Source organism: Engystomops pustulosus, chromosome 11, assembly GCF_040894005.1.
Source record: "Engystomops pustulosus chromosome 11, aEngPut4.maternal, whole genome shotgun sequence".
In the NCBI taxonomy this organism is placed as follows: Eukaryota; Metazoa; Chordata; class Amphibia; order Anura; family Leptodactylidae; genus Engystomops; species Engystomops pustulosus.
In genome coordinates this window covers 30,015,849-30,029,522 of record NC_092421.1, presented here as the reverse complement: position 1 = coordinate 30,029,522, position 13,674 = coordinate 30,015,849, and the positions used below count along the sequence as shown (strand labels likewise).

At 41.8% G+C, this 13,674-nt stretch overlaps 1 protein-coding gene across 1 annotated transcript; it reads right to left on the bottom strand.

Moving 5' to 3' along the window:
- On the bottom strand, positions 1 to 12,612 carry SAR1A (secretion associated Ras related GTPase 1A). Its single transcript, XM_072129563.1, has 7 exons — positions 12,430 to 12,612; positions 4,505 to 4,577; positions 4,278 to 4,397; positions 2,916 to 2,981; positions 2,688 to 2,791; positions 1,991 to 2,122; positions 1 to 1,074 (listed from the first exon to the last, which is right to left on the bottom strand). The coding sequence occupies exons 2-7, from the start codon at positions 4,560 to 4,562 to the stop codon at positions 958 to 960; spliced, it is 597 nt and encodes a 198-aa protein (XP_071985664.1). The 5' UTR covers positions 4,563 to 4,577; positions 12,430 to 12,612; the 3' UTR covers positions 1 to 957.
- Positions 12,613 to 13,674: the final 1,062 nt, after the last annotated feature.

Genomic DNA, 13,674 nt, shown 5'->3' with positions numbered 1-13,674 from the left:
TAATATCCGAGTGTTTTTACTTTATTGCAAATTCTATATAGGTTGTAAAGTGGAAATTGGACAACCCAGTGGTTTTTAAAATGCAACTAAAACAATAATTTGAGAAAATATGATGTAAACTGTGTATAGACATTTCTTTACAAATCTCTTTTCTGCTGTTAGTAAACTCAGGTCTGGGAAGTAAAAAAAAAAAAAAGTAGAGCCACCCCAAAACCTGTGGTCTTCCTTAGGACCCTTTAAACACTTTGTAGTGAGAGTTGAGTTTGGAATAATAAAAGGACACAGACACATTGCTCAGGCCGAGGAGCACATCATTGCCACAAACACCCAAGAAATTAATGTCTGGAAATACAAATACCTTTGCTTCAAAAAGGGGCTCTTTTCACTCCACACAAGTGAAATAAAGCAAAAGCACAATCCTTCAGAGTAAAAACCATGCTCCAAATACATTAGCCAAATTTCTACAGCAAAAATCATTGTTAGAGAGCAGGCCAGCCCAAAATCTATGTTTATTGTGGACTTCTATTGTTATGATACGTGGATCAGTATTTAGTGATAAATGTAAATACCATTAAATAGATTTAAAAAAAAAAAAAAAAAAATTCTAAACAAAACCAAAAGGGGTAAACAAAAAAAAAAAAAAAACAAAACAAAAAAAAGGCTCCGGACCTATAAACTACAAACAAAAAAAAAACCCAAATAAAACTGGAAAGAAACACTATTTGTTGACGCGTTCCTGTAAGATAGGATGGTTTTCATTTGATGTGACTTATGATCAGAGGGGGTTCCCCACAAGACTCCTGGTTGTTGCATGTGTTAATCACTGCCTTTGTGAGTCTGCCCCATACTGAGAGAGAAGTCCGTCTGGATCGGGTCCGGAGGAGTTAAACTCTGTATAATCTGTTTTCTTGTTTTGTCAAAAGGAAAAAACTGGAGAGGAGGAGGATGGGGGAAGGTTCAGTCAATATACTGCGAGAGCCAGCGGAAGCCCTCGCCATAGCCTTGCCTCTTGAGCACGCTGCACATAAACACTTCCATGGGCCGGGCGTTAAGATCCTTCAGTGGCACGTTTCCCTGGAGGCAGAAGTATAGACAAGTTACAACAATGCTAGACTATTACTGGGCCTGACCCTCCATATATGAAAGCATTGAAATGAACAGACATCCACAGCCTCAACCTACATGTGCACTATGCTCTGCCTCCACCCATGGTCCATTGTTAGCGGCCCCCTGTGTTATCAGCGCCAGGTCTGCTCACACAGATAACAGAGCAGGTCCTATTCCTTCCAAAAATTTGAAATTTCAGTAATCTTTTCTAATGAGATTCGCTTTTCCGGTTTTCAACTTGCACAAGGAGCAAAGGAAAGCTGTGAATTTGCCTGTGTGCTCCGCTTAGCCTGGGGTGGTACTACGAGGTATTATTTATAACATACAGGCAGTCCCCTACTTAAGGACACCCGACCCATAGTTACAGACGGATCTCTCTGCCCACTGTGACCTCTGGTGAAGCTTTACTTTAGTCCCAGGTTGCTGGGATCAGTTGTAAAGTGTCCGTAATGAGGGTTTATTGATAATACTTGGTCCCATTGCAGCCAAAATTTTGAAACTCCAATTGTCACTGGGGCAAAAAAACATTTTGTCTGGAGCTACAATTATAAAATATACAGATGGACCCCATCTTGTACATAACCATCAAAAACAAGGCCCCATCTTCCAACAGTGCTCCGAGAACCACCACAGTAGTTCGTTCAGGCTCATTAGCATAATTGTAAAAGTTTATTTTAGAAGGAAGGAGGCCATGGATAACAAATGTAAGAAGATTACCACAGTCCCAGTACCTGGATCTATGAATAAGCGTCTCTGGCTTATCATAATGGATTTTGGAGAATTCTCTGCATAATACGGATATTGATAATCTATATAATTTGCCAGACACTAGGGGCATCCTATCCAGGCTATGAAACAAACTACATAGTAAATATGAAATTACTTTTCCTGTGGTCTGTCCATAAAGTCCAAAGATTTCTCTCAGTCTCTCTTCGCTGATTGCCTCCGGTTTGTCAATTTTATTACCAAGGATAAGGATTGGCACATTGGATATTGTTTCATCTGTCATGAGTGCCTGCAATAGAGAGACAAAATCTTACAATGGGTCTTAATAATTGCAGATGATGTGACAATATGTCATGTGATTACTTCAGTCCAGTAGAAAGATTACTTTATATACTTCAATATATAAAGACGGCCTCACCTAGAGACAAGTCTTGCTCCATTTGAATGGGGTTGTTTAATAAAGTCTAGCATCAAAATCAGAGCAGATTTGCAATGATTATCTAATACAATAAATAAAATGCAGCTTTATAGCACCTCCCGGTTCACAGTATTTTCTTACTATGGATGTGTCCACCTCACTACTGCTGGTGCGCATTCACCTTGGTAATTCGAGAGGGACTGCTGGCGCCATTAGCCGTCTTGTTAGCATTTAAAGGCATTAGCCACCTTGTGCAAAATGTGCAGGTTCCCTTTAAATGCAAACATGCACAGCCACATCGCTTACATCCACAGATATCCCTTTTTATGTTATACAACCTGGCATCAGAGGGCATCCTTTTATAAAAGGATGAATACAGTATTGTTGCAGAAAGCAGGAGTATCTATCCATGAAAGAAACTTGTGCGATATCTTACATTAAGCTCAGTTTTGGACTCCATGAAGCGTTTGTCATCTATACAGTCCACAAGGAACACAATTCCATTGATTGCTGGTAAGTAATTCTTCCAAACACGTCGAGCTAGGAGAAAATCAAGACAAAACTTGTAATTCACTTCAGTAATGTTAGATTTTTAGCTTTGTTAGTATAGCCAGTACTCCAAAGATCACATTATTGATTCAGGAGATACCGTAAGACTACCCACCTTGTTCATGTCCACCAAGGTCAAAAGTTGTAAAGGTCATTCCAGCAATCGTCAATTCCTCTGATGCTGTGTGTGAAGGTTAAAAGGTTAGAAGATCAAAGAGTCCGGATTACATAATGTAACAAAACATGATAGCTGAAGGCTGATTAATGGCTTTACAGAATTCTATAATTTACATAGATTTTATAATATTAGGGTATGTTCAAATTAAGCATCAAAAATCTTTGAGAAAAATATGTAACACAATCTTGTGTTAGTGCAACAGACATATAGGCAAGACCCATAGTTCATCCGCAGATCTTTCATTGCTGGGCGAACCCTGCCTGCACCTCTAATCCTGTCATATCCCATGTCCAGTACATTATCAACGTGATCTCCCAATACACCCAAGTATAGAACAAGTGCTAAATGTAGCTGCGTGTGGAATATGAGAAGCTGCTAGACCCGGCACCCTACATTCAGTGCCGAAAACCTCCTTTCAGTTTCTTCCCATTAAGTCATACAGAATCCAGTGATTTTAATGTATTCTGTAAAGATGGTGCAGAGTTTATCCCCAAGCACTGAACACAAGCATCTACTTTAGACCGTCGTGATAGAAGAGGTCAGTTTAGGGATCAGGATTGGTTGTGGGTAATATGTATGCAATTAATTGTGTTCAATACTTTAATTTTCATCAATGTTTGAAGGGAAACTTGACATTTGAAAAGGTTTTAGTTTCTCTCTGCCTCCCTATCATTTAGATAAAAGCATAGAAAAATATATTTTTTGCGTGATGCTATACAAGGATGTCATTGTGATCACCATCCAATAAAAGGTTGGTATTGTTTTGTGGGCCTAAATGCCCTTGGGGATATGGATAGGCTTTCACACCATCACTCTTCCCCAATCACTTTATGGGAGCCAAGCCTGCTTTAAAGGTGTGCGGCACCTTAAAGTACAGAATCCTGTAGCTGAGGATAGGTCATTAATAACCCTTGCTAAACCCTTTAAAGGAACACTATCAACAGATTTTAATCCACCAGTTTCCTCAAGTTGGAGATGAATTATTATTTCTAAAATTCCTTCTTATTTGAAATCTCACAGTTTACCCATAAAAATGCAAATAAGCAGAGAAGAGTCATATACGGGTCACTTTTACAGGCCCTGGTGGACCTTCACTTCAGATCACCCTATATTGGGATCTGTAGAGGAAAGGGGCTCGGCCCAATTGCATACGTGTTTGGAATGAGCACCATATGTTTTGCATTGTTCCCGATTACATATGAGTTTTCTAAACACAATATAAATGTCACGTGTGATCGCAGCCTTAGTATAAAAAACAAAAAGGATTTGGTTGTAGTCGTAGGCTTCCACATCACTTACTTGGATGTAGTGTGGGAACATGTTGGCCAAGCCGGTCGTCCTTCAGCATATGTAGCAATGTGGTTTTACCAGCATTGTCTAAGCCTAAAAATACTAGTTTCCCAGACTTCTTGTATAATCCTGCAAAAGAATGAACAGGTTTTAATAGAGAGTAAGAGAGCGTAGGTAAAGCATGTTAAGAATAATAGCGAAAAAAAAAAAATTAATAACTTCTAAATGATTTTTACCTAAAAACTGCAGTACACTGCTGAAGCCATTATATATCCACTCAAATATGAAAGACATTTCTGAATCTGTGTCCTGAAACAGAGAATAAAACAAGTATTAGTATCAAAGTAGACTCAAAGCGATGCATGCCCACTCACACAACAAGAATGCACATGGTCGTATACAGGTAGGCTTATACGGTACAGATAGAAAACATTTATTCATGGTGATTGTCTATAGACATGACACATGCTTGAGGCATAAAGGCTCCCTAATAAATCCTTTATTTATATAGCACACAGATTACGCAGCGCTGCACAGAGCTTGCCAAATGAGTCCCTGTCCCCATGGCGCATCTTTCCATTTCCCTATATAATAAAGAGCCACCGCCAAGAACTTGGAAGAATACTGAATGTCTCGCAATATCATGCATAACAGATCAGGAGAAGTTTTAAAAATGGGTCCCTAATAAAATCAATGTAAAGTGAAGTCTGGCGGGAGCAGAGACAACCTGTGGTTATGTTCTCTCCCACGGGACAGTGAGGGATCAGCTGTACTGTCAGTGTTTCGCAGACTCCATTTTGCTAGGACTAGATTTCTAGTCATCTGCCGCATCAGGTACTCACACACACACAAGGCCGGGGTAAAATTAGCACGTGTAGGATCCTACTGACTGTCATATGACACCCGCGTGTACTTGTTAAATGACTCATCCAGAATACCCTCACCCGGCAGAGGTCACAAGTTTGCCTGCGACGTATTGGCAGAATGTCACTAATTTTACCTTGTTCTACCGGATACTTGTCACCACACCCTCTCATAATGCACCCTGAATCATAGGAGGATCCCATTCTATATCCACATGCACAGCAACAATTTAAGAGGTCATATAAAACTATGGTCACCTAACAGATCTTCGGCTCCATGCACAAAAATGGATATCTGGACGCACAATTTGCAGCTTGATACCAGACCTCGGACACCTATGGCGTCTGGTCGCGGTGAACACATGCCGTCTCACTGCAATGTGTACAGAGAGATATAGGAAATGTCCTATATTTTTTCATTGTACTAAGCGGAGTGATGACTTCTTTATGGATAGGGGAAGCTGAGCAGCGCTCACCCTTCCTTTCTCCAACGTGCGGCTGTGTGCTCAGCCTGGAGATCACGTTCGTGTGCAAGGGGCACAACATCGCTCTACTCCAGGGTGTAATCAAATTCTGGAGTAACTTATTGAGCCCTGCTTATTGGAAGCCAGAAGTTGGCATTGCAGGGAGCCAAGGGGGACTCTTAACCGCTTTAGGACAGGTGACTATGCCTTACACAGCTCCCTACACACACCAAAGTATGAAAAGGCTATTGGCGGAAGAATATTTTGTACAAATAAGTTTCAATTTACTTTTTTTTATTTTTTTTTTAGATCTATTAAAACATTAGCCCCATGATAGATTAAAGGGGACGGTGTCATGTGGAATGCACAATGAAAGCCTTAAGAACAGTGCCATGTATATGTTCTCCATCTTGCTCCTGTGCATCATTCACATCAATGTAATTCAGTACTAAAGTGTAGGACAGAAACTGCTGTAGGAAGACATGGATCAAAAATGCTGTTTTTCTGATGGAAAAAAAATACACCAAAAAAAAAAAACAACAACTCTGCAATGTAAATTGACATTCAGCAGATTCCAAATGTGGATATGAGCAGTGCAAATACAATGAACTCTGCTCAACTTATGCCCTATGTGCCCCCAAATACATAGTAGCAGCTTGCCAATGGGCATCTCTCACTCAGCCTCCTCGTCCTTTCATAGACATCTATGTGCCTGTCTCCACTGAAGAAAATATTGGAGCAGTTTAGAAGAAGGAAGGTTAAGAGGATGAACCTTAGTCTAAATAAAATAAAAAAAGCACATATAAAAGAAGGAAATGTGAATAGAAGGGCAGTAGGGATTTGGGAATCAACCTAATGTGATTTATACACAGAGGGATAAGCTGAGCAATAGCTGTAGATTTGGCATTTGCCTTAGTTTAAATCCACAAAGAACGCCCTTTATTTCACAATGACTCAACAGATCCAGAAAACACTAGTGAAAGGGTTGACCTCCCATGAACACAGCCAAACACAACCCTGCTGCACATATGGAGACCGCAAATGATCCTGGGCAGATGCATCACTTTTATATCAATGTCTATTGTAGATCTCTGCTCTCCTATACTCCTGACAGAACGGGCAGAAGGCAATATTCTGAGTTTTATAAACCTGACCTTTGGATTGCTGCCTCAGCTTTCTAGTTTGCTGTGCGTGGGGCTACCTTTCCTTGTTTTTGTCCCGAGCACTAGTGTCCCGGTTTGTGAGCTAGAAAGACATTATACAGAAGATATAAGGAGGTTATCCTTACTTATTTCAACCTACTGAAATACTTTATTTGGACCTGCGGCCGTAGCCAGTAGGTGCTGTCCTATTAAAAGATACTTTAGGACCTGCTAAGACAAGGTCCTGGAGTAGAATATATACCGTATATACTCGAGTTTAAGCCAATTTTTTCAGCACAATTTTTGTGCTGAAAATTCCCCACTCTGCTTATACTCAGGTATAAAAAAAACAAAACAAAACTGAGTAGTCACCATTCCGATGGTGCGGGCAGCTCCTCTATCTTCATGTATGCGGCGGGTCCGTGACAGTGCCACTTCTTTCTTCAGGCCAGCGCATTGTCTGCGACAGCCCCGTACGCACCGCCCGGCTGGTGCGCTCGGCAGGCTGTATACTACAGGGGGCTGGCAGGCTATATACTACAGGGGGCTGTGACCAATGCATTTCCCACCCTCACCTTATACTCAAGTCAATAGGTTTTTCCAGGGTTTTTGTGTTAAAATTAGGGGCTCAGCTTATACTCGAGTATATATGGTAGGACCTGAAGTTCTTGGATACGGAGTGCCAAAGCTAATAGTTTTACAAGATTCCTTAGAATCCAGACATCTCCCAATAATGGTGTTACTATAAGAGAGCTCCCTCTTTCTACCATATCTGTGTGCGTATCCAACTTAAAGGAAACCTACCATTTAGAATGGTCGGTGTAAGCTGTAAGTACCGGGCACCAGCTCAGGGTGAGCTGGTGCCGGTACTTACTTTCGTTAGTGTTATAAACCGCGGTATCGCGATTTTAACACTTTTTAAACTCTAGAGCAGGAGAGGCTTCGGTAGGTTTCCTTTAAAGATAGTACTGTAGACTTTTCAAGGATTACTGTACAGGCGGTCCCCTACTTAAGGACACCCGACTTGCAGACAGACCCCTCTGCCCACTGTGACCTCTGGTGAAGCTCTATGGATGCTTTACTATAGTCCCAGGCTGCAATGATCAGCTGCAAGGAGTAATTAAAATTAATTGATAATCCTTGGTCCCATTACAGAAAAAAAAAAATTGTAACTCCAATTGTCACTGGGGCAAAAAAATATATATTTTTGTCTGGATCTACAATTATAAAATATTCAGTTTCGACTTAAGAACAAACCTATGGATCCTATCTTGTATGTAACCCGGGGACTGCCTGTATGTGAGAAAGAACAAAACAACCATTACTGATGGACGGTGAAAGTCATACACCCATATCAGTAATACTGGCAGGAGCTCCTGAGTCATGACGGGACACAACTTATTCGTATTTCTGACCTGTGACTAACACTCCAAGTACCAGATTTCATCTCCACGTTACCCCGAGCTGCCTTATTTACAACCTTACCGTTCGTGTCATATAATACATTACGCAATGTTCCAGTTTTGCAATGGTGTAAATAAAGACTCTACTCACACAGGTGTCAAGGCTTCAGTTTCTACAGAATCTATGATGAAGTCAATTCACCTCCACTGACATAGAATATGCTGATAACATGCTACACTCTTCTAGCAATTTCATCCAAAATAATTTTTCATAATTCAATCTCACCAGTCTCTCAAGAGATTACCGTCTTTCGACTATACCAAAAAATATACCAAAATTTTTTTTTTTGAGTTTTAGACCAAAATTTATTCAATAAAGTTTTTAAAAAATAAATAAAATCAGACAATTTTTTTTTATTATTGGATGCTTAAAAAGATTGTACATTTAATATAGTTAAAAAAAAAAAAAAAAAAAGGTTTTCACACACATATAAAAAACCAACAACTGTGGATGGCCTGGGTATTTTTATAGCTCGTAAGATTTTTTTTAGATGTTTTTTCTTTTAAATAAGCAGCTAATTGGTCCTTTTATACATTTACTATGATAGATGTAATGCACCAGTCCCTGCTTTTATTATTGTACTATCCCTTTAAGATGCCGCATTAAACTTATATGAAAATATCTTCACATCAATACGAGTACCGTACTTACTGGTCAGGCAAAAAGAAGCGAGACGGTCTAAAAACGAAGGACCCAGCATCCACTGAACACCCTCGACGCGCGTTTCGCCTTTAACTTCTAGCTTCGTCAGGAGGAGTTACTCTCCTACCAATGAAAACCTTTACGTACAATAACCCTAACTCCGAAAGGTCTGATGTGCCGCAAGCTCCAGGATTTAGTATCCTGTTACATTTCTTGTAGGTATACACACAGATTAACGTTCCCTTCTCTGTACAGCCGAGAGCAATGCAAAGCCTACTCACAATGGCTTCCATTTATGATCACAATCCTGATCTCAGGTGGCTTCAGCTGTAGGAATGGTGGTATAGTTATTTGCCTTCCATATGATAACTATAGAACCGGACTATGAATGACCCTCAGATTGATGCAAATATGAAGAGTATGGATAAACCACCAACGCTGGACACGCAGGATCCCATTGACTTCCATGATGTGCGACACATATACAATTTCCAGCCCATGTTTTCACCTTCCTCCAACAACCATTCTTGGAAACATGTCAAAGATCTTATTGCTGGTCCATAAAAAATAATTCTGCTTTATTAGAGGTGCCTGTCAGTAGGATTGGTATGGCCTTGTGAAATGGACCGATTTCAGTAGCCATTGAATAATACTTATACATGCTACATTGTAAGGAGAAAATAATAATCCTGCCTACCCCCAGAGGTCGGCCACACACGCACCCTGGCACTTTATTTACAGGGAGGACAGAGAGTGACTTTTGGTTTCTTTTATTCTCCTGGTTGTTGGGGGTCTCAGCATCTGGGGTTGTCATTATAGTAAAGGGGCTTGATCAGAAAAAGAGGAGAGCCAAAATCTGCCTTTTCCCTAATACTTCTCAATACTACACTGCACTGTAAAAATCACTGCTAAAGCCCAGTTTACACCAACAATCAGACCTCTGCTATGATCTTCTGCCACCAACACATCACGTAATGGGAATATCTGTGGTGCTATCCCCCCCCCCCCAATCTCATATCATATCATCTAATCTAATGTAGCCTTAGTGGTGCACACAGACACTAACTGAGAGGCCGTTAAAAGTCCAATGAATCTACTCCTGGAGCCATAATAACCCAATACACATTAGATTTCTGTTGTGAAGTTCGGACACATCAGCACACAACTGCCTCTCCTGCCAAAACTTGTGGCTTCACCTCAATTTGATAGTGGCCCAGCAACATAGACATTAGTAACCTGATAATCAAAATAGTTGGAAGTACATAGCATATTGCCATTCCAGATCCAAAGGATGCTCCAGCAACGCCTGACGCTGCTATATTGAATCGTTTACTTGATAAATAAGCTGTCGTATGCCAGAGCTCATGGAGGAATATAATAATAAATGCTATAATGTATCCCTAAGCCATCACGTGCAACTAGACGCATTTCAGCTAATAAATGACAATTCGTAGTTATCAATATTACAATTCTACTGCACATTTGTGCTTGGGATACTGACATGAGCTTAGGTTAAGTTTACTTTAAAAATATTTGGTTTTCTAGATATCCCTTAAAAGACTACACAATTTCAGCCCAAATACTGAGACGTATACACATAAATAAAAAGTGTTATGACTCATGTAATATGTGCAGACAATGTAATGCAGCATGCCTACTGGGTTCATACTATGGAGCCTTCCGTACTGACAAAGTAATACTAAGACCGTCAACAACATCAAACTATAAACCTAAATGGCTCTAAAATCAAATGTTAAAGGAAATCTACCAACAAAATTCATCATGGAGAAGCCAGGGACACTTACTCATAGATCCAGGCACTTTGACCATGGTAATCTTCTTATAATATGTATATATACATATTCTCTTTCCTTCTAAAATCAACTTTTATAGCTTGAAGGGCTCTGGTAGGGGTTTCCAGAGCTCCTTAGCGCTTCAGATTCAAGGGCTGTTACAATGAACAGAGCAGGTCTCCTCTCCCTCTGCACATCCTGCTTCTGCTAAATTACAGAGGGAGTAGGGAGAGAACAGGGGAAGGGGAGACATGTTCTGCTCATTTTAACAGCCTGTGATTCTGGGAAATGTTTTTAGAAGCCCATGGATAACAAATATAAAACCATTACCACAGTCACAATGCCTGGATCTATGAGTAAGTGTCTCTGCTTTATCACGATGGTGAATTTTCTGCAACAAGACTAAAATTTGTGACAAATAGTTGGACCCTGTCGGAACAACCTACTGTAAATCTATATCTACTCATGCCGGATCCTGAATCATCAGGTTATTGGAGAACCTGCAAAAAGGGCATCTGATACCGCTTACTCCTCTTATATTTTGGTTGAATATTTAATAGTTGTTTATTGGTGGTTTTCAGCTCTTGATCATTCAAGACGTTTTGTAGGACATCTGCTCACCTTATGTCCCTACTAGCAAACCTAGGTGCGTGGTGAGCTACAACCAGTCAGCAGAGTCATTAGGCACAAAACCCACAATATTCAGATGCATCTTTATATAAATTCTGATTCAGACTTGGCAATAACCGCACCCAACAGCTGTTAAAATCTCAGCCCAAGAGGAAAGTCGATAGAGGACAAAACCAATATACCTTAAAGAGCAGCAAGAACAAGGGGAGTGGTGAATGATTTGGTGGACGTTAACGTCCCCAAGTAGGATGGTGACAAGTGTCACCAGGACCAAGAGAAGGGTCGCCCTCTAGATCTTCAAATGTTAGAGTTTTTTTTTTAAATTCTACTCCAGGATAGATACAAATACTCATATTCATCATTATAAAATGTGTCCTCCCACGTCATATGCATTTTTTACTGAGCTACGTCAAGTATTACCTAAATATGGACTCACTCATTTACATAAGATCCTGGCATTCCAGACTGTGACGTTCTACAAGATGTGCACACACCTCACAGGAGGGGCGGCCGCTACCACCTGTCATTAGGAAACCTGGTCATCAGATACTTGGCACTGAGAACACCGACTGTCAAGGGATTCTCATACAAGTATTGAGACCTGTGACCCAGCACAAGCTGCCTAAAAATGGGGCGTTCTTTATGTTGGCATTCACAGAGCAACGGCAGCAGGTTGGTGGCAGCTGTAACCATCAGCCAAAACATCCCACCTGGACCCAGAGTCTTTACACCAGGACATTAGGAAGGTGCTGGATTTAGGGGGACAGTCCAGGGGGCAGATCTCTTATCAGAATATTAGGCCTAGGATCAGGCACAGAATCATGTAAACTCCTATGTCACATTCTCACCCTGGCACCCACCTGCCTGCCTGCCCCCAGACCCATCGTGCCCATAACTATGCTGACACTGCATGGAGGTGGCAAAAACAATATGATCGGTGTGATGGGAAGCAATTGTCTCCAACCGATCGGATCGCTCATCAGCCTGGGTGACATGAGCCAGGACCACCCCCCTGTAATACCCTGCCCCGGATCAGGGCCCAGCACCGGGGCAGCTGTCTGGGGTGGCCCAGCCCTGCTCTCTGCGGCCTCCCCAGCACTCGTCTCCCGGCTCAGCAGCTCCCTCCCTGCCATCCGGTCGCACAGCACATTACATGACATTACCTCCTCCCGTCTCTCCGCTTCTCCCCTTTCGTACCCGGTGACGGCAGCGGTGGCAGCGGCGACTCCTCTTCTCCCGGCCCGGGGCCTCGGACACTAGCTAGTAATAGACACCGCACACCGGAAATACGTAGCAAAAAGGGCAGCCCCGGCAGACAGCAGGAGGGAGATCGGCTTCGTTCGGTCGCGCTGCGCACGCGCGAGTGGGTTTGGCCGAGGCGCGAGGCCGGACCGGGCATGCGCACTGGCAATAGGTATGCGTGTCACCTATCGACGCAGGCCAGGAGCGCAAGAGCCTCAAGCAGCGGGTGCTTCGGCTGCGTGGCTCTTCTCGGGTCATGTGACTCAGTGATGACGTCGTGACAAGGAAATGTCACGGGGTGTTTTTGGCGCTGTTCTGACGGGACGTTTTTACACACAATTCGCTTTTCTGAATGTTTATTTCTGGTGTGTGTTGTGGTGCACAGAGTCCATACACATTTATACACGTTTTCTGGTGGAAAAAAACATATCACTAATCACCGGGGCCGCATTAACCCCTTCTCACCAATGCCCTTTTTCTGTTTGCATTTTTTGCTTCCCTCCTTTAAAAATGAATAATAATTTTATTTTTCCATGTACGAAGCTTGTGACTGGAAGCTGTGGCGGGTCATGGCACCTGCATTATCCACTGACCGGATCATTTTTACTTCAGGCAACTCCAGACCTGTTACTTTATGAGATAAACAAGAGGCCCAGGGAAAACTGGGGAACGAGTTGTACCAAATGAGGGAATTTTCTTTGTCAAAATGTTGCAAATACACTCCAGGTATTAAAATCTTGTGCCAAAATAAAACCACATTAACAAGTTTTATTAAGCCACTTTAATACATCTGATATGCATACAACATCTAAAGAGCTCATAAGACACACTTAAATGACATGCCTAAAACCCAGGCCATGTGTGGGCACCACCATCTTGGCTTTCCGTGACATCATTGGGAAGTGACAATCCGTACTTTTATGGCTGAGCCCTCTGTGTACCATGTGGGTGTTTGCTGCAAAAACACATCAGTAACACCTGTGGTTGGTGCTGTCACCAATTGTGGGTCTTAATATTGGGTTTGATTTGCATTTTTTAACGCATGCGGCTTTTACTATCTGAAAACGCACTAAATGAACTAAAAATGTCCCAAAAACGGCCTAAAAACACGTGTGCCCTTAGGCCGCGGTCACACGTTCCACTAGGTGTCCGTTCATAACGCAACG

What these genes read in the sequence shown, in the direction of transcription:
- SAR1A (XM_072129563.1), bottom strand. Translation starts at nt 4,562, where the DNA reads ATGTCTTTCATATTTGAGTGGATATATAATGGCTTCAGCAGTGTACTG. An exon ending in CAGTGTACTGCAGTTTTTAG is followed by an intron (nt 4,398 to 4,504) that starts GTAAAAATCATT and finishes ATTCTTTTGCAG; the next exon opens with GATTATACAAGAAGTCTGGG. An exon ending in ATGGACAGACCACAGGAAAA is followed by an intron (nt 1,075 to 1,990) that starts GTAATTTCATAT and finishes TTCTGCCTCCAG; the next exon opens with GGAAACGTGCCACTGAAGGA.